Consider the following 19,605-nt stretch of genomic DNA (forward strand, 5'->3'; position numbering starts at 1 on the left):
ATAATATCTTTAGACATTTTTTGTAGAATCACACAAGTCCAAATTTTTACGTTAAAAATAAATAAAGATACACAATATAAATGTAAAATATGAGTTTGTTGTGTTAAAATGTTAATCCACACACGCAATAAAATAATATTCACTTTATATATATATATATAATAGCATGAAGATTGATATGGATCATGATTTATGATGGTCTGGAAGTATATAACACTTTCTCCATAAATAATCTATATTTGAATTTATTACTTTACACCTGGTGCAAAGAAGACCACACGTCATTGCATTGCCAAATGCCAACTCACCTAAACCATGACATGCATCATGCTTTAACCTTAATTTCTTCTCCCTTGATTTGATCCAGATATTTTGCTCAAACACATGATATATGTCACGAAACCGGCACAATGAGCCAGGCGCACTTCTTTTGCATCCACCCTGCCTATAAATCTCATGTGTTTGGTCCTCTCCTTTCGAGATCTCTCCCAAAATCAAACTAGAGAGACGCATTCTACCTTCTGTCATCTTTCTACTTTTCCTTCAACTATTAGGTGTGTGTGTGTATAGTTGTGGGAAGATGTGGAAAATGAGAATGGCACAAGTGATCATCTTTTTCTCCTTGATTTTCCTTCACCTTATTGTGTCACCCATTTGTGCCATGCCCCTTGCACCTGCATTGTACGTGTTTGGGGACTCCTTGATGGACAGTGGCAATAACAATTTTATGCCCACTTTTGCCAAAGCCAATTACTTGCCTTATGGGGTTGATTTCCCCAAAGGTTCCACCGGAAGGTTCACTAATGGAAAAACAGTAGCCGATTTTATAGGTATCTTTTTATTTTTGGTTTAATTAATTATTTAATCTCTATATGTGTATCAACTTTTTTGTATTAGTCTCTCTATACCTAAAAGCTCTACGTTTTAATCTCTATACAAGCAGTTTTTTATGCTTTAGTTCTTAGGCCACCATTTTGTGGCAACTTTACATTATTAGAAAACTACTAATAAGGATTAAAACATATAAAAAAATTGTTCATATAGAGATTAAAGAGTAGATTTTTAGGTATAGGAACTAAAATAAGATTGCAAAGATATAGGAACCAAATAGTTATTTAGAAACATTTACTGTTTGAGAGAATAAATTATGTATTAATCCTGTAAAACAATTTTAGATTATCACACTATCATAAATTATCATGTATGATATCATAAATTTGTTAAATTTTATAATAATTATTTTAAAAATAATATAAATGGTGATTTCTAAGTTCTAACTAGTTAACAGGGAAAAAAATTTCTACACTAATAGTGCACAGTCGTTAAACTCAATTGTAATGACAACATTTTTTAATCTTATATTGTGATTATGTTATTTCTTTTGCTGTTTAAAATGGTATGCGACAACAATTGTAACAAAAACATCAAAGTTTTTTTTTGAGTTAGTTAAATTGCGACTATCTTATCATTTGTCTAAAGTTTTTAAAAAATGGTATGCAACCACAATTAATGTAACAGTAACATTAAGATTTTTGTTGTATGTGATTTTACTGTGATACAATTGTCAGCGTATCAACATTTATCTGCATTTTTTTATATAAAAGATTATCATAGAATTGCAAGTGTGACCATGACGGTTATTTAAAACCTTGATTTTATCTTTTGTTAATTTCTCTTTGACATCTTTTGATGATCTCGTGATTATATTAATAGATTAAAACAAGCTCTTTTTTTTCTTTCTATATTAACAGCTGAATATCTTGGATTGCCATATTCTTCGCCGTACATCAGTTTCAAAGGTCCAAGGTCATTAACTGGAATCAATTATGCATCTGGTTCATGTGGAATTCTGCCAGAGTCCGGGTCCATGCTTGTAAGTATACAGACACACACAACCGAATCTGATTTTCTTAATTTTTATATATACTAGTAAGGTAAATGTGTGATTGCACGAGTCACACTTGTTTTCACATATGTTCCAAAATGATTCATGTATATAATAATAAGTTGATATATATACTAAATTTATCAATACAAATCATAACCATAAATTAATATATATTAATTCTTAATTAAAAGTTGAATCATAATTAAAGTTTTTCATCAGTCTTCAAGAATATATTTTGTGAAAAATTTCTATTTCAATAATAGTCAATTGTCCTAATGAACAAGTCGTATGAAATTATAGTTAGAATGTAACAACTAAATTAGTTTACACTCCACCAAAAAAACAATACTAAATTAGTTTACACATAAATAATATCGAGTATATATCTCACTCTATGATTGAGGTTGGAAGTGAAGAAATCTTTTGTGCAACACACTCTAATAATATGCAATTCCTATTGTTATTAGTTGCCTTCCTACTTGTTCAAATACAAAAAAAAAATGAGTGTTTAATTATCTATATTTGTTATTATTTGTTTAACAGATATTATATAATTATAATTTCATTAATATGACAATAGTATGATTTTTCATTTATAAATCATTTTGTTAGATAATTATTCATTCCCATCCCTCTTATTTATTTTATATTATTAAATATCAATACTAAGTTTCTTCAAGTGTTTTTTATATTTTGAATAACTATTTCTACCACAAATAAAATAATTTTCATAAATTATCATTATTATGTAATACTAAGCATTTTATTATATTAAATATTTTAAGTGAAATCAATTATCCCGTAGATAAACACAATGGTTCTATATTTTATGATCATATATATTTATATAAAAGATTTAAATACATTGATCCTCCTATTTTATCTAATATGCAATTTTGGTTCCTTACTTTAGAAAATCTGAAATTTTTGTTCCATTCTCATTTTGCCTACATTTATTTCATTCATTTATTACCTTTTAATTAATTAAATCATTTTTTATGGTAGGTTAAAAAAGTATATTTATAGTTTAGGGTTCAATTGGAAAAAATAAAAGAATAAAGCATGAACAAAAATAAAGATTGGAACAAAATTACAAATTTTTAAAAATAAAAAGACCAAATGTCTCTATTTTAAAATGGATGAGCCAAAATTAGAGATTGAAAAAATTGGGAAATCAAAATTACATCTAAGATATAAATTATAAAATATAAATTTTTGTAATTAAAAAAAATAGACAGTAATATAATATAACATAAATATAAATAAAATACATAAGTAAATGTTAGTAAGTTAGGAAATGATTGTCATTATTTGAGTTCAAAAATCTTTTTTTTTTTTTACAAAATCCTGAAACTAACATGTGTTGCGTAATTGCTATTTGGTTATTTTTCATAATGACAAATCTGGAACACATAAAGTTTGATAGAGCTAGCCTTCCGAAAATGTAAATTTGGAATTACGTTAATATAATTCTAGATCAAGCAATCTAAATTAGATCATTGTGTTGTACGGATTGATTAATTCGTAAGACTGTTGAGTATTTTCTATATTTTAGATTAGACAATCCAGAAGTAATATTTTTGTTATCCGGATCAAATGTTTCAAAATAGCACACATATTCTAAAAGATATTATAAAATATCTATTTCACAATAAAAATAAAATATTATAACGGACCACCTATTTGTAATTATATTTTATTTGTATTCCAAAATAGATATTTCAGAATAAACATCAATGTCATAATTCTAAAAATAACTTAGGCAGGGGTGAGAGAGTATGTCATATAAAAGGGATAAATAAAAATAACTTAGGCAGGGGTGAGAGAGTATGTCATATAAAAGGGATAAATTTGGAAATTTACGAAATATATAATTAAAAAGAGGTACATGAAGTATTTTATGGGGTGTAAGAAGTCATTCCCAAACATTTGAGCATGAAAAAAGTCTTGAGGAAGTGACACTTGTCCTCTAAAATCTTCGGATAAATAATATAGTTAATAGTTAACCTTTTTTTCTCCCTAACCCTCTCTCTCTCATTCATTTTATAGGTCTTTCTTCCTTGCTATATGTTTATTTAGTTTGGAAGTTTTTAATATTTTATATGGCTTGTCATGTTGATACTACTAGTTAGTTAAAATATTTTGTAATCCTATTTTTTATATTAAAGAATATTTCAATTGAAAGATGAAAAAAAAATAGAAAACTAATCACATGCACCCATAAACTAGAGGATATATAGATTGTTGAGTCAACAATTACGAAAGAATAAAATGATATTTAATTAAGTGTATGCCTTGAACTTTTTTGGGTTTTTAAGGGAATTTTTTAGGGTTTTGCATACTTCTTTTGGATAGAATATAATTTTGAAAAATCATTAAAAAAAATAAATAGTTATTTAACAAAAGAAGGAGATTCTCTAAAAGTTAATTACAGGGGCTTTTGTGTCATTATTTTCAAACTAAAAGAGTCAGCTTCTTTTCCTTTACCAATTCCCCCCTAGCTTATACACAACATTTGAATTGAACAATGAACACAAGAGGCAAAGTTAATTGGCAATAAAATGTATTTACTTTGAGACTTTGACAATCATAGTTTATCTAATGAATTCTTGATTTGGTTTGGTTTCAAATAACATACTAAATGTTCTTTTAATTTATCTAATAGAAATGCTCTTGATTTTGTAGGGAAAATGCTTGAATTTGAGGGATCAAATTAATTTATTTCAGAGGACAATTAAGAAGGATTTACCCAGGAAGATAAAAAATCCGATTCAATTATCTAAGCATTTATCAAAATCTATTTATGTATTCTCTATAGGGAGCAATGACTACATCAATAACTACCTTGAAACCAAGTATTATGATACAAGCAAGCGCTACTTGCCTCAACCCTTTGCTAAACTCCTCATTGAAAGGCTCTCTGAGCAATTTGAGGTAAACAATTCATTTTATAAATTAATTTTGCTAAGAAAACTTAGGGATTTGGATTCTTTGTAGTAGATTTTCCATACATTTACACAGTCGATAACTCACAACTGTCAGATAAAGATAAAACAATCCATATATTTATCTCAGTAAATCAATCTTAGAAAGCAAATTTGAAATATGATTCATTCGATCTTCATTCAATAGTCACAAATATCTTGACAACGTGAATACGTTCAAAATTGATTACACCCAATCATGTTCCAAACTTATATATTAATTGATTTTGGAACAAGATTCTCTGCAATCACTTTAGTGACTATATGAAATCTCAGTCATCCAAAACAAAATGCATATATTAATTAGTTAAATAAAATTTAACTCAAAAAAATGTTAGCCCATAGATTATGACTACAACACCCTGCAACTGTTTTGTGACTACAGGGTATTTGGGTCCACTGATTTTCTATAAGGATATCATTTTTCAAGTGTTAATTGTTTGATGAAATTGTTATTTGTGATAGAAATTGTACGGATTGGGAGCCAGGAAGCTAATTATGTTTGAAATTGGACCTATTGGGTGCATCCCATCAGTCTCAAGGAAACATCTACACAAAGGTGACTGCATAGAGGAAACAAACCAAATGGTGACATACTTCAATGAAAGGCTTCCTCCAATGCTGAAAAATTTGACATCCAGTCTTCCAGGCTCCACCTTTGTTCTTGGTCGTTCCAATTCACTGGGTTATGATGCAATAAAAAATCCATCCAAATATGGTAAAATTCCCAAACAATAATATTAGTTAATGTGTGAAGTAACTCATTACCTTCTTCTAAACACTATAAGGATAATTACAAAAAATTCTCCTCAAGATTAACACTAATTATACTTGCACTCTTTCTAATTGAAAATCATAGCTCTCTTATTCTGTTATTCTTACAAAATATGATTGGTAGACACCCAACAATCTCTTTAACACTTGGTGAGAAAAAAAAAGACAGGAGAAGAAAGAAAAGTACAAGTATAATAGATGATATATATATGGTACATACATAAAAACAAGAGCAAAGATTAATGGACGCCTCTACTCTACATGACAGGTATGAAAAGTATATGTATAGTAAATAATATGATGTCACAAGAAAGAAGAGAGAGATAAAGAGAAATAAAAAGATCATCCACAATTGCAAACCCTTCATGATATTTAAGAAAATGGCATAAAACTTTCTGTGTATCTAACCATTTTAGGAGTATATAAATTAGAATCGATGCTTATAGAAGCACCTGTGCTAAAAAAATTATGGGTTATCTCATCACATAAGCATAGATTTTTATAATTAAAATAAAAATAAAATAAGGATGGAGGCTTATTAGTGGGACCCATTTAGTTAATTTTGTTGAGGTGTTGGGTTGGAAAGATTGAGTTCTTATGAGATACTAAAATTGGAAAAGATAAAAATGAGTGTTGTGTATAAGTGGGACACATTTAAGAATCCAAAGAAAGTTGTTGCATTGGAGATGTTTTAAGTGTTAAAAATTTAAAGATTGTGCATTTATAGTATAAAGTAATTTTACAATATCAATCAATCATAAATTAACATTATGACAAGTTTGTTGATTTTTATAATAAGTATAGTAAAAGTTATACCAATGTTGCACCAATCACAAATCATATGTATATTTTGTAGGTCTAACGGATGCAAGCAATCCGTGTTGCACCACTTGGGCAAATGGGACTTCAGGATGTATCCCATTGTCAAAACCATGCCTAAACCCAAGCAAGCATATCTTTTGGGATGCTTTTCATCTTACAGAAGCTGTATATTCAGTCATAGCATCAGGATGCCTAAATAATAGATCTGTATGCACACCTGTGAGCATTCAAGAGCTGGTCAAAATGTAAATGATAATCGGTAAAGATTAACTAGTTATTTGTGAACCATATAGTTTATATAATGATCATGTATATATGATATTGATTATGGTGAAGGAAAAAAATTAATAACAGAGGCCATATATATCCATTATTTACTTACATTGCAATAAGTGATGTATGAAGTTCTTGAGTTGATTTTATTGGTACAGATCAAGAAATTGAACCATAATAACACTGTTGAAATTGAGGAAAACATGTTATAAAGTTAGTTAATCCTATTATTAAAATTTAAGGAGTTTTAAGGGCTAGAATGAGGTATAATGTTTTGGAATCCTCGTCGAACCAAGCTAATGAGATACAAAACTCAATTTGGGAAGGGAATGTAGTACCAAAGTGCAAAAACTTAGCATCGAGGGCCTATTCGGACATCATTCTAATTCGAGATAATTTAATTAAAAAAAAAAAGTTATGGTGGATCCATTGTGCCTAAGATGCGATCCCAAGGAGGAAACAATTTTACATGCTTTAGTAACTTGTCCTGAAGTCTAGACCTTTTGGTTTGCCTCGCCATTCGATTTACAAATAGATGAAGACAAATATGCATATTTTTTGGACGGGTGAAGAATTGTATTCTTCATACTAAGGAGGAGGTAAAGACCATTATTTTATCAAATGCTTTGGGCAATTTAAAAAGACCATTTTTTTAAGCTAATTTAAAAAGAATTATTATTTATAAATAAATAGAGTTTTAGAAAAATGATGAGATTTTCTAAATAAATAAATGAGGAGATATATTTATTAATTAAAATAATGGTTTGAGAGAAAATAAAAAGGGTATTTATTTATTTATTTGATAGAGAATAAAATAGAGTTTATTTTTATAAAATAATAAATAAATAAATAGAGTAAACCTAGCTATAAATGGCGTTAGGTCAGTTTTCACACTGATGGTTTCTCTTCCTCATTTTATTTTTTTCCTTCTCCTCTCAAAGTCCTCTCTTTTTCCCGCAGACTACCAAACTTGTCTCAGAAAAATGACGATCTCATACTCATTCACCGTTGGATCATCGTGAAATTTAAGAAACAGGTTTGCAACTCAATTCCGAGCATTCTTACCGTTGGAATTTACGAAAACATGTCGGAGATGGGAGAAATATTGTTCGAATCGTGACTTTTTTTCACGTAAAAACCTAGAGCTTTTTCGGTAAAATTATGATCCCGGATTCATTAACCGTTGGATTTTCACGAAATTTCGATATGTTGTTAAAAATTCAATTGTGCAACACTTCAGCGTTGGGATTTGCGAGATGATAATCTTGATGGGAGAAAAAGGAATCGCTTAAAGACAATACAAATGGAGGCTTCAATCCCTTCTCCGTCTCTCTGACGTTTGGGAACTCTATCGGAGCAGTCAGAGGGAAAACTGGAGGAATCTCAGGGAATCGCTAGAGATGCCGTTATCACTATCAAAAGACACGTAAGTCCGCTTAGAGGTAAAAGATGAGTTATTCACAACTAGGGGTTAGTGAGAACATGTGTAGAGATTTTTAGAGGATTAAATTAGGGTTTTATTTTGGGATATTTATTAAATTGCAATTTTTCCTTTATGATTATAAATAAAACATTGATGTTCTGATGAGAATTGCTTGATAAATTGTGCTCTTGATATTTGTATATTTTGACCTATGATTTTGATACAATTGTGTAATATTATTTGAGGGGTTTTAGTCCCCAAGTTGTGATAGTCTTTTGTATAAATTGTTATATTGAGGATATGAAATGATGAATCAAATTGTGAGTATGTGGTGAATTGAACATGTGATGAATGGTGGAATACATGTATATTGAGATGTGTATTGTGTTGTGAGCTATGAATTGTGCAATCACACAACTGTAAGATCCTTTAAGGGCGACGAGTTTTGCGCGATGAGTATTGTGATGGGATCCATTGTGGGAACCCGACGAGTTTAATCACAAGCGCGACGAGTTAAAATGATTTTGAAAATAATTGAGTAGTTGTGTGTATTGCATAGTTCATAGGTAAAGTGAATATGATTCATAAGGTGTGATAAACATGTTATTTTGAGATTATATCATTGTAATTGAGATCGAGTGTATGTGATAAACTGAGTATGCACGTGATTGAGATGTTGTGTGCATTGAGTTGTAAACTGTGGATTGTACAATCATACGACTATAAGACCCTTTAAGGGTGACGAGTTAATGTTAAGTCCTTTTTAAGGGCGACGAGTTAATGCTAAGACCCTTTAAAGACAACAAGTTAATGCTAAGATCCTTAAAGGACGACTAGTTAAGAATATTTGAAAACAATTGAGGAGTCGTGTGTTTTGTACAATTCATAGATAGAGTCTGTGTGCTAAAATGTTTTCTGGGTTGGACCTGAATCAGGAGGGAAAGGCCCTGACAAACTCTTCGGAGTGTAGGCCTTGGGGGTCACCCGGTTTGAGTGCTCCTTTAAGCCTATGTTGATCCCATATGGTTGGAGCATTCTCGCAAAACACTGTGACCCTGACTGGTCTCCCTATGATATTACCTAGTGAAAGTGACTTGACTTGCTAGTGTGTGGTTTGTCTTGTCATGTACTCCTAGACGCCCGATGAGATTTTTCACTAACATGGTACCACATTATATATAGGATTGAGTCTTAGTGTATCTGCTGCATAACGCTTGTGTATTGTTCTATATTGATTGATTTGATGATATTGTGTTTTGACTATTGAGTATGCGAATGTTGTGAAAACGAATGAGACGTGTGGTAAAATAACGTGAGTTATGCTTAAGTGAATTGTATTTTGTTATATAATATTTATACCTATATGTTGTCTTATTTTTCTCTATTAGCTAGGAATGTGATAACTCACTCCTTGTGTGTTGTTTGTGTTTGGATTCTGTGATGATCTTAAACTTTGTGTTCGGGGGAGCAGATGGCTAGGTGAAGTGCTTTAAGGAACCTTGTGTTGAAGGACGTCGGGACACAATGCTCTGATAGGATGTGACAGTGGGGCATAAGTTTTTATATTAATTGCATGATGTTAGTCTATTTTATTTTATCTCACTGATTTAACAAAATATTTTTTGTAAACTTTGACGGCCTTATTTTGAGCCGAATATGTTTTAATAAGTTTTAATTGATAATAGTGAAGTGAATGTGAACCTTTTACCCGTGTGAATTTGGTTACCAATATTTTTATATATTTTATTTATTTATATATATGTCGGGGTAGAGGGTGTCACAATCAATGCTTGTTTTATGTTACACAATTTCATAAGAGATGAACAACATACTGATCAACTTTTTGAAGTTCAAGACTTAGAATTCTTATATGTTGTTGATGAAGAGTTAGTCCATCAATCAAGGGAAGGAGTTCAAAATAATGTCACAGATGATGTCACAATTATTCAAGCTACTGAGGAATGGACAAGATTTAGAGATACATTAGCTATGAATATGTTTGCTAACTATCAAGTTAGAAGAAACTTTGCTTAGGGATAGTTCTTTTTTAAATATAATTTGTTATTGCAGCAAACTTTCTGTGTTTTGTTACTATTGTACTTTGCTATTGAAGATAGACTTTTATGTACTTTGCTATTGCATAAAAACTTTGCTTGAAATATTTTCTATGATTGTGCAGTAGACTAATCAAATGAATAAAGTAGGTTGTATCTAATATTTGTTATGTGCAGGTTAAATAAGTGACATTAACTTCAATGGAGTCATCTAATGAAAAAATGACGAGCAAAAGAAAAGTTTTAGGAGAAAATAATGAGGAAACAAGAAGTTATTTTACATGAAATTTGGAGATGGAACGTGTATTGCCTGATGTAGGACAACATTGAGGAGGAACTTGAGTCACTAGCCATGTCGGTGTGTAGGACAACATTGAAATACAAAACCTGGTTGGCCACCAACACTATGTTGAGAAAAATTGAGAACTAGTGCTGGAAAAGGAAGCACACAAAGGCAACAATGAAGGTCGCAAGGTTCAGGTTGAGCAACAATGTTGCAATTGTGGTTGGAGAACTCGGCAATGTTGGTCTGGGTAGAACTTGTGTTCTTAACATTATAGAAAAGGAGAGCCAAATAGTCTTCACCTTAGGGCCGCAAAACTCGCATGTGGAGGAAATTAGCACAAGAAGACACGGGTCAAACAAGATCTTCGAAGGAAGCCGTTGGCCACTGATGTAAGGGGGTAAGGTGACAGCAAAAGCGTGGTAGCAGCGACAACCATGAAGGAAGGATGGAAAGTAGGAAGGGAAGGAGGAGATGATTTGATAAGCATGATGGACCACTTATAAAAGTGGTCCACCTTAGGCATCATCTGAATAAAAATAAAAATTATACAAAAGGGGCAAAGAATATTGTCAATACCTACAAAAAGAAAGAGTATTGCCAATACCTACCCCCAAAAAAGGTATTTCCAATACCTGCCCCAAAAAAAAGACTGTTACCAAATAGCTCTTTTATAAGTCATACCATCCTCAGAGATGCAAAATTTTTCTTTGAGACATCGAATCTGAATAACTTTTCTTTAAAAATATTGTCTAAATAATGGAATTCAAAGTTTGTCCAAATAATTCAATTTGTGCTAGTTATTGCCAATTTTATTTTTGAACATGTCATTCTAAATTATACTTAGTTTTATCTTTTAATTTTTTTTATCCGTAGGAATCTAACACAGTATAAAGGGGTTTACAACACTTACACGCCCTATTCAATCAACTAAGCCAGACTTTGATAACTCTCTCTCTTATCTAACTATGAGACACAACGTTAACTTGTATACATGTCACTATAAAACAAAGGTCAAATAACCTATTCGGTTTTTTTATCTTATTTTTTTGGTTCAGTTTAGTCCTTTATCTTTTAAAAAGTTCACTTTAATCCTTTATCTTAATTAAAAGGTTCAAAGTAGTCCTTTCGTCCATCTAATGTTAACTTCGTTAACGAAATATAGGTATTGACGACTAAGAATCGTCACTAAACGTAGGATTTTTTTCCTTCTCTACTCGTATCTCTTTCCTCAACCTTCTATTTGATACACTTAATTTCCCTCTCCTTTTCATCAATCTTATCTTTCATATCCTCCTTAAACCTAATTTGCTTAGTCTCTCCAATTTTCCTCTTCAAATCCCTAATCTCACTTTCGACCTTCACTAATCTACTTGAAATTCTTAGGAATTCCTTTCACCGTGCCTAAGACCTCATCCTTATTCACATCCTCCTTCAATTTCAAGAAGCTGACTCAGATTGCAAAACCCAACAATAGAATGAGGTTGTTGGTGCTAAGGTCGTTGGCGATCCAATCGATGGTCATAATGTCATCGATGATGAGGGCATGCTTCCCTTGATGATGCTGACATGGATAGGGTGTGTGGAGTATGCTCCAAGAATAGGTGCTTGCGAAATGACTGAAGTCGCACTTGTGGATGACTAAAGTCAGGCCTGCGAGATAACGTTGGGACACGCGTTTGTGATGCTTGACCTCCCTCCACCAACGCTGATAGGCTTTGCCCCTTATTGATGATCTTGTTCGCAATGTCACCAACGCTGACAAGCTTTGCACGAGATGCTTGATCTCCCTCTGCCATCACTGACTCTGATCTCTGTCACCGTCAACCCTTCAACCTCCTCTAGTGGAATTTCTCTTTTTCAAAACTATCATAATCTGATGAGATGAATTTGTGATTTGGGGTTGTGATTTGTGGTTCTTTACTTGTTTTAGGTTATGTTCTTGTTCTGGGTTATGAATTATGTTCTTCATTTGGATTCTTAGATGTTGTTCTTGCGTTTACAAAATGAACATGTTTAAAGAAAAAAAAAAGTATTTTGTGATGGTTTTTAGCTGCTAATGGAGCTAGATTTGTCTTGATGGAAGGACTGTTTTGAACCTTTTAGTTAAGATAAATAACCAAAGTGAACTTTTTTAAAAAATAAAAAAACTAAACTGAAAAAAAAATCAAATAAGTTATTTGGCCTAAAAAATGACATGTAACCAACATTTTGGACACCTTTATTAAAATTTAAACAGTACTAATAAAAATAACAATATTGTTTCAATTTTAAAAATTAAGTGATAAAATTGAAATTTTTAATAACACATGGACCAAAATTGATTAATAGAGGGATCAAATTAATAATTTAGCTTATAATAAAACCAAATTAATATAATGAACTGTTATATTATTTCCATATAAAAACTATATTCATATTTAATTTAATTTTAGCTTCAACTATTCTACTGTCTAAATACTATTGCCTTCATTTTTCATTTTTATTTTTTGAAGAATACTTTTGTTCTTAGTTATCCATCATTAAAATTCTGAGCTAATATTAATTATTAATTATTAATATTTTAATTATATTCTTATTAAAAGGGGAGGAAACTGTATAAAATATTAAAATAATAAATGAGAAAAACGATATAGCACAAATTATAAATAAACATATTAATTTTACTTCATCATTCAAATATGATTATAATCTTAAAAAGAAGATAAAAATAAATAACGAAAATAACCTAGACTTTTATGATAATGACTTTAGTTTGGATTGCCATTTCAAACCGCGCTTGGGTCATGTCGGCACAGCACGTGACAGCCCAACGTAGATTCTGCAACAAAACAAATAATAGAATTTATTAACCTAATTATTAAAGTTGAAAAGCGAAAAAAACAAAGTTGGATTCAAAATCCACTGCAAAATTACAAACAAAACAAACCATGAATTGACAACCTTCTTAAAATAGTTTATTCAAAATGAAAAAGCAAAACAATTACTATTATTATTATTTTAAAAAAAAGGCGCGTTTCCTTTGAACACCGACCAATGAAAAACTCGATGTGAACACATGAATGAATACTTCTATTATTCATACACATTTTACATATGTTAGCAGAAAATAAATTATTAATTATACTATTCTACACATCTACTTTATTTTATTTTTATTTGCATTATTTATAAGTAAAAATGTATCAGTTTTAAATTATAAACTTATTTTCTTTTCTCAAAATTATCAAAGAAATGCATAATATCTTAATTGACTATTGAGCTTATAACCAATTTACTTTATTATTAGCTAATAACTTACTCTATTAATATGCACATTCAAATGAAATTAATATCACAACCAACCACGCATGTATGTTTTCTCTTTAATTTTAAAAAATATTAGAGAAGAGAAAAAAAAAAGAAAGAAGAGAGAAAAGTTAAAAAAAAAAATAGAGGATTAGATTCATACTGTCTTAACGCGACTGTCTTTCTAATTAAGAAATACTTTTATATATTTTTAGAACATGAAATTTAATTTAATTATTACATTATTAAATTCTATATTAACTCATAGAACATACATTATTCATTTAAATTAATCTAACTTCATTCATATAATTAATTTATCAATCTATTGGAGTAATTTTTTTCATCAATCTTTTGCTTCATCATATGAATAAATAAGAACACAAATGTGTACTTTTAAACTTTTAACTTTCCATTTAAAAAAGCTTTTAACTTAAATTTTAATTTATATCAAATATCAAATGCTACCTATAATCCAACTGTAAACATTTCTCTTTCTAATTTTTATATTATTAGCGCCAAAAGTAATGATTTAGCAAAAGCTGTAGAATCTTTTATTCAAACCAATTTTCGGAAACAACAAAGAGATGAGAGACCCAATTCAAAAAGCAGAAAACCATAAAGGACACGTGGCAAACGCTGATGAAGCCGTGACCCTTTATCTCTGAAACATCGCCGCCCCACCCAATCATTCCCTCCTCTCGCACGTGCCACCTTCCTCATCCGTGCCGGAAATCCCTCCCTCTCTCTCCTCAAACCCCACGCTCCTTTCCAACAAATCTTTGGTTTACTCCCATTATATCCAGGTCTGTTTGGATATAAAGAATAAATGTTTTTGAGAGTATTTTTTTTTTTTGGAAATATAAAATTTTTTTCAATAAAAAAGTTTTCAAAAGCTGTTAAATTATTTTTTTAATCTTGGATCCAAATAGGCTTTTAATCTTTTTAAACAAGATTTTGCTTATTTTAAGTATTTTAAAAGATAAAAAATGTGATTAAAAAAAAATCTACCAAAATATAGTTAGTGACCTCCTATTCAGCTTATTCAATTCGACCAAAAAGTAATACAAATGTTTCGTAATAATAACATTGATAAAAAATAATCATATTCTTAAATTCAACTCATTGAATTTAACACCCAAGAATTAAAAATGCTTAGAATTTTTTTTATAGATAAAAAAAAAATTCAACACTCAACAGCAAAATTTCAAACCAAAAAACAAAAAAAGAAAAACCCTAAAAATAAAACGTTAAAAAAACACACCTTTCCTTTTGCGTTTGTCGCAACGCAATTCCGCTCCAACCAACCAAACACTCCCCAATTCCCATTTCCCATTTCCATAACCATCATCATATACTCTCCCCAAACGCCAGAATCTTCCATTCTCAAAATCGCGCTTCTCTCTTTCAAAATTGACCTACCTTACGTTCTTCTTCTTTTGGTGGTTCGATGGGAGCGGTGACGTCGTCGATGGCGGCGAAGTTCGCGTTTTTTCCGCCGGATCCGCCGTCGTACACGGTGGCGGAGGAGGTGGAGGGGAGGGCACGGATGGCGGAGGTGGCTCTGAGGGAAAACGTCGACGTTTTGAAGGTGAAAACGGAGAGAGGGAACAGCGTTGTGGCGATGTACATAAAGAACCCAACGGCGTCGTTGACTTTGCTTTACTCGCACGGAAACGCCGCTGATCTGGGTCAGATGTACGAGTTGTTCAGCGAACTCAGTATCCACCTCCGAGTTAACCTCATGGGGTTAGTAATTTCTCCAACATTCTTTTATTTTTTGTTTACTTATTTTTTACGGAGTATTAATTTCCATTATTGGAGAACCTTATTGATGATCACCTTTATTGAAATTTTTCTTTTCCAATCACAATTTTTTTTTTCATTCACAAATACTCAAATCTGAAACCTTAATTAAGAACACCGAGTTTGTACTAATGACTTGTTGGATACTTACTACTTAGTTATTAGTTATTTATGTAGATTTACTTTATCTTTTATGTTTTTTTACTTACAATTCAGTGTTTGAACTTTGAAATTTAATTATTGAAATTTTTTCGTGTTGGATTTTTTACTGAATTAGCGACTAGATTGAATAATAATTTCTTGAGTGGCAAAATTAGGTCGTGAGAGATATAAATATAACATAGTCTTATTATTTTTCCGGAAAAATGGGAATTATCACGTGCGTTCATGAAATACAGAAATAGGCATTTTGTTGATCGAATTAGACTAAATCATGTATTTTGGAGACCTAATTTTCTTCAGTAGGGATTAATATGATGTATCTAATATCACACATAATGGACTAAATTTGTTTAAATTTTAGCTAAATTTAGATAAATTGCCATTAAGGATTTTCCCGTTCCTTTCATTCTGAATTTTTTGTACCTTTTTAAAGACCTATGGCAATCTCTCACAAATATGTCGTTTTTTTATGCTCTCTGTAGTTATGACTATTCTGGATATGGGCAGTCGTCTGGAAAGGTAAGCATATTTGTTTTTTTTTTATTTCTGTTGAGTGATGGTGCTGATTATGATTATATTTAGCATTTTAGTTTGTGTATTCTACAAGATGAATGTTTATTTTTATATAATTAAATAAAACTTATAATAAATAAATATTGTTAATATAGAAATATCATAGTTAAAATTCATATTAATTATCGGTAAATATAATGTTATTGATAATTTCACTTGAAAAATTATTGAAAATTTAATTTAGAAATAGAAATAAATGATGATAGATTAAAAAGGATATGCAGTAAAGAAAATCAAGTATATAAATAGAGATATAAGGATAGCAGTTTGAGATGGTCGGAATAATTTTCTTGGCTAGTTGTAGAAGTAGTGCTCATCCAATGGGAATAAATAAGATAGAGAATATTGAAAATGTCTAATTGAGACCCGAGTGGGTAAGAAGAGTGACAATTTCACTTTTTAGATTGGATATTCTAATTTATAATATAGGAGTGAGTTTTTGGTTGGCAGATTTGCTAAGCTTTAAAATATTATGTGTTAAGTTCGTGTTCCTTTTAATGTAAATGAGCTTTTTAGATTTTTTTTCTCTTGCGGTTGTTCTCGAGGTGATTAACAATTAGTATTGCACATCTATTATTGATTTTTGTGGCTTCGGAAAATGGAAAAGAGTTTAGATGAATTTTAGTAAAGGTATTTAAAACTTCATTCTGATATTCTATCCTCTAAAATACTAAAATCAGTAATAGGATGTTCAAAATTAGTTCTGTGACTCTGAAAGTTGTAAATAAGATCAAATATCATTAGGAGACATATTCATAATTACTCACCACTTTTAAGAAGTTCCTATATATTGAAAATGATTAAAGTGTAACTCATTCTCTTAGGGGAGAAGTGTATATTTAGAAAAGAAAAAAAAAAGGAGGGGGAATATATTTTAAGTCTTAATGGAGGGAAGAGGAATTTACTCTAAATTTAGTAAAGATAGAAGGGGATAAGAAAAAAGGAGTATAGAACATTGTGATTTGTGAGATTGCTTCATGCTATGGTAGCTTGAGTTTAACAATTTGATATATTTCATTTTGGACAGCCTAGTGAGCAGAACACTTATGCAGATATAGAAGCTGTTTATAAATGCCTGCTGGAGAAGTATGGGGCAAAAGAGGAAGATATTGTTTTATATGGGCAATCTGTTGGTAGTGGCCCCACTATAGATTTGGCTTCTCGTTTATCAAACCTTAGGGCTGTGATTCTCCACAGTCCAATCTTATCTGGCCTTCGTGTCATGTATCCTGTAAAGCGCACATACTGGTTTGACATTTATAAGGTTTTACCTTTATCAATGCTGAATTGGTGAATCATAATTCATAATGTTCAATTTTCATTCATTTTAATATTATTGGTCTTCTTTTGATGCAGAACATTGATAAAATCCCTTTAGTGAATTGTCCTGTTCTTGTGATTCATGTGAGTATTCTTCTCATTTCTGATTGCTGTAACTTGTATTTATAGTTAGGGACTAGATATATATCATTGCATAGAAATGGCTGGAATTGCACAATGCTACTAAAGGTTTTTTTTCATCTCTCAACTGCATAATAAGTGAGCATATGAATTGCATAATGCTACTAAAGGTTGTGTTTCAACTTTCAACCATGTTTATATAATTAGATGGTTCTTTGTATTGCCTTTTATATTTTAGGGAACGGCTGATGATGTAGTGGATTGCTCCCATGGTAAGCAACTTTGGGAAAATTGTAAACAAAAGTACGAGCCCTTATGGATTAAAGGAGGAAATCACTGTGATTTGGAGCTTTACCCTCAATATATAAAGCACCTCAAGAAATTCATCACGGTCATTGAGAAGTCACCACATCAAAAAACTGGATCTGATCGTATTCCTGATCAACTTGACAAACCTAGGAACAGCATAGATTTTCGAGAGAAATCCAGACCCAGCATGGATCAAAGGGAGAATTTGAAGAGTATTGATCAGAAAGAAAAGCCTAGTGCAAGCACAGACCATAAAGAGAAGTCAAGAGCCAGCGTAGACAGGAGAGATAAATCAAGGAAGAGTATAGATCGCCCTGAGAAGTCATATAATGGATCAGATATACCCGAAAAAGCTAGAAATAGCATCGACCGGTGAGATATAAACCATGCCCAATGCAGTGAGTTCAAATGTTGCAGTTATGATGTTTTTTGACTTTATTTTTCTGTTTTGTGGTTGCAGTTTTGGGGAGATGGTGAGATCGGTTGGATTATGCAATATTGATTGTTTCAGGCCCACAGCGACTCATGCATGAAAAAGATGGTGGAGCATTATGCAGAGCTTGTTGTATTTTTCTCATTAATTATTTGATTGGTTGCCTTTGTCATGGCCTGTGTAATGCCCTGGCCTTGGAATGAGGTAGCCTACCTTGGCCTTTATAACTTTTTTTCTTCCCACAATATATAGATGATTGGTTGGTGGAGTCTGGGGTTAGGTAAATGTTTCATTGTACCTGATTTGTTTTCTAAAGAAATAGATAGGAAAGTAATTTAACCATGTAGATCATGTACCACAAAAATCACCCTAGAGTTCAAGTTAATAATCTAACCTGTCTTTCTGGTCATATGCTGACATAGATAAGTTTGATTTATTCTTGGGGTATGGACGTATGAACATGTAATTTGCTCTGCATCAGTAATAGTTTTTTTTTCCCCAATTGAAACGAGCTGGATTTTTTTTTTTTAATTCAGTAGTTGGCCACAATGATTTTGCAGTCTGACAACCGAAGGTGCTTGTGGGATCAAAATCTAATAGCAGGGGATTGCCTCTAGGTGTTTTAGTTTATATCAATTGTTTAGTGGGTTTATTTTGTGTTAAAAAATAGTTTATAATCAGATTGTTGAGAAAAGAATTAAGCTAAGCCAAGCATTTGTAACCAAGACTAAACAGAAAACCAAGAGATGATTTGGGAAAAATTGTATCTACGTGAAGCATTTACCTATTTCCTCCCATGACATCTAGCTGAAGAGTTCGGATGGGTGTGTTTGGATTTTAGGTGGAAGCATCCAAAAGTATGTTTGAGAGGAAAAATGAGTTTGAGATCATATTTGATTATTTCTCAAAAATATGTTTAAGACTAAAATTTTGTCTGAAAACTCAATTTCAGAGGGAAAAACATTTGAGATACTTTTGTAAGCTCAGTTTACAAACTTAAGTTTGACCCAAATTTAAGTTTATAAATTTTAATTCAAACATGAAATAGAAAGAATGGATATTTGCAAAAAAATTTAATGACAATATGACATTCAACAAATTAGAAGTTACTAATATATCAATACTCCGAATC

At 31.1% G+C, this 19,605-nt stretch overlaps 2 protein-coding genes across 2 annotated transcripts; both read left to right on the plus strand.

The window, feature by feature from the left end:
* Positions 1 to 425: 425 nt before the first annotated feature.
* On the plus strand, positions 426 to 6,898 carry LOC114399890 (GDSL esterase/lipase 7-like). The gene is made up of 5 exons (XM_028362107.1): positions 426 to 830; positions 1,752 to 1,873; positions 4,574 to 4,822; positions 5,338 to 5,590; positions 6,503 to 6,898. The coding sequence occupies exons 1-5, from the start codon at positions 581 to 583 to the stop codon at positions 6,715 to 6,717; spliced, it is 1,089 nt and encodes a 362-aa protein (XP_028217908.1). The 5' UTR covers positions 426 to 580; the 3' UTR covers positions 6,718 to 6,898.
* Positions 6,899 to 15,036: 8,138 nt separating this feature from the next.
* LOC114400790 (alpha/beta hydrolase domain-containing protein 17B-like) lies at positions 15,037 to 18,976 on the plus strand. Its single transcript, XM_028363425.1, has 6 exons — positions 15,037 to 15,538; positions 16,240 to 16,276; positions 17,358 to 17,594; positions 17,687 to 17,734; positions 17,970 to 18,412; positions 18,501 to 18,976. Exons 1-6 carry the CDS (start codon positions 15,240 to 15,242, stop codon positions 18,571 to 18,573), a joined length of 1,137 nt encoding a protein of 378 aa, XP_028219226.1. The 5' UTR covers positions 15,037 to 15,239; the 3' UTR covers positions 18,574 to 18,976.
* Positions 18,977 to 19,605: the final 629 nt, after the last annotated feature.

This window comes from Glycine soja, chromosome 19, assembly GCF_004193775.1.
Source record: "Glycine soja cultivar W05 chromosome 19, ASM419377v2, whole genome shotgun sequence".
Lineage (NCBI taxonomy): Eukaryota > Viridiplantae > Streptophyta > Magnoliopsida > Fabales > Fabaceae > Glycine > Glycine soja.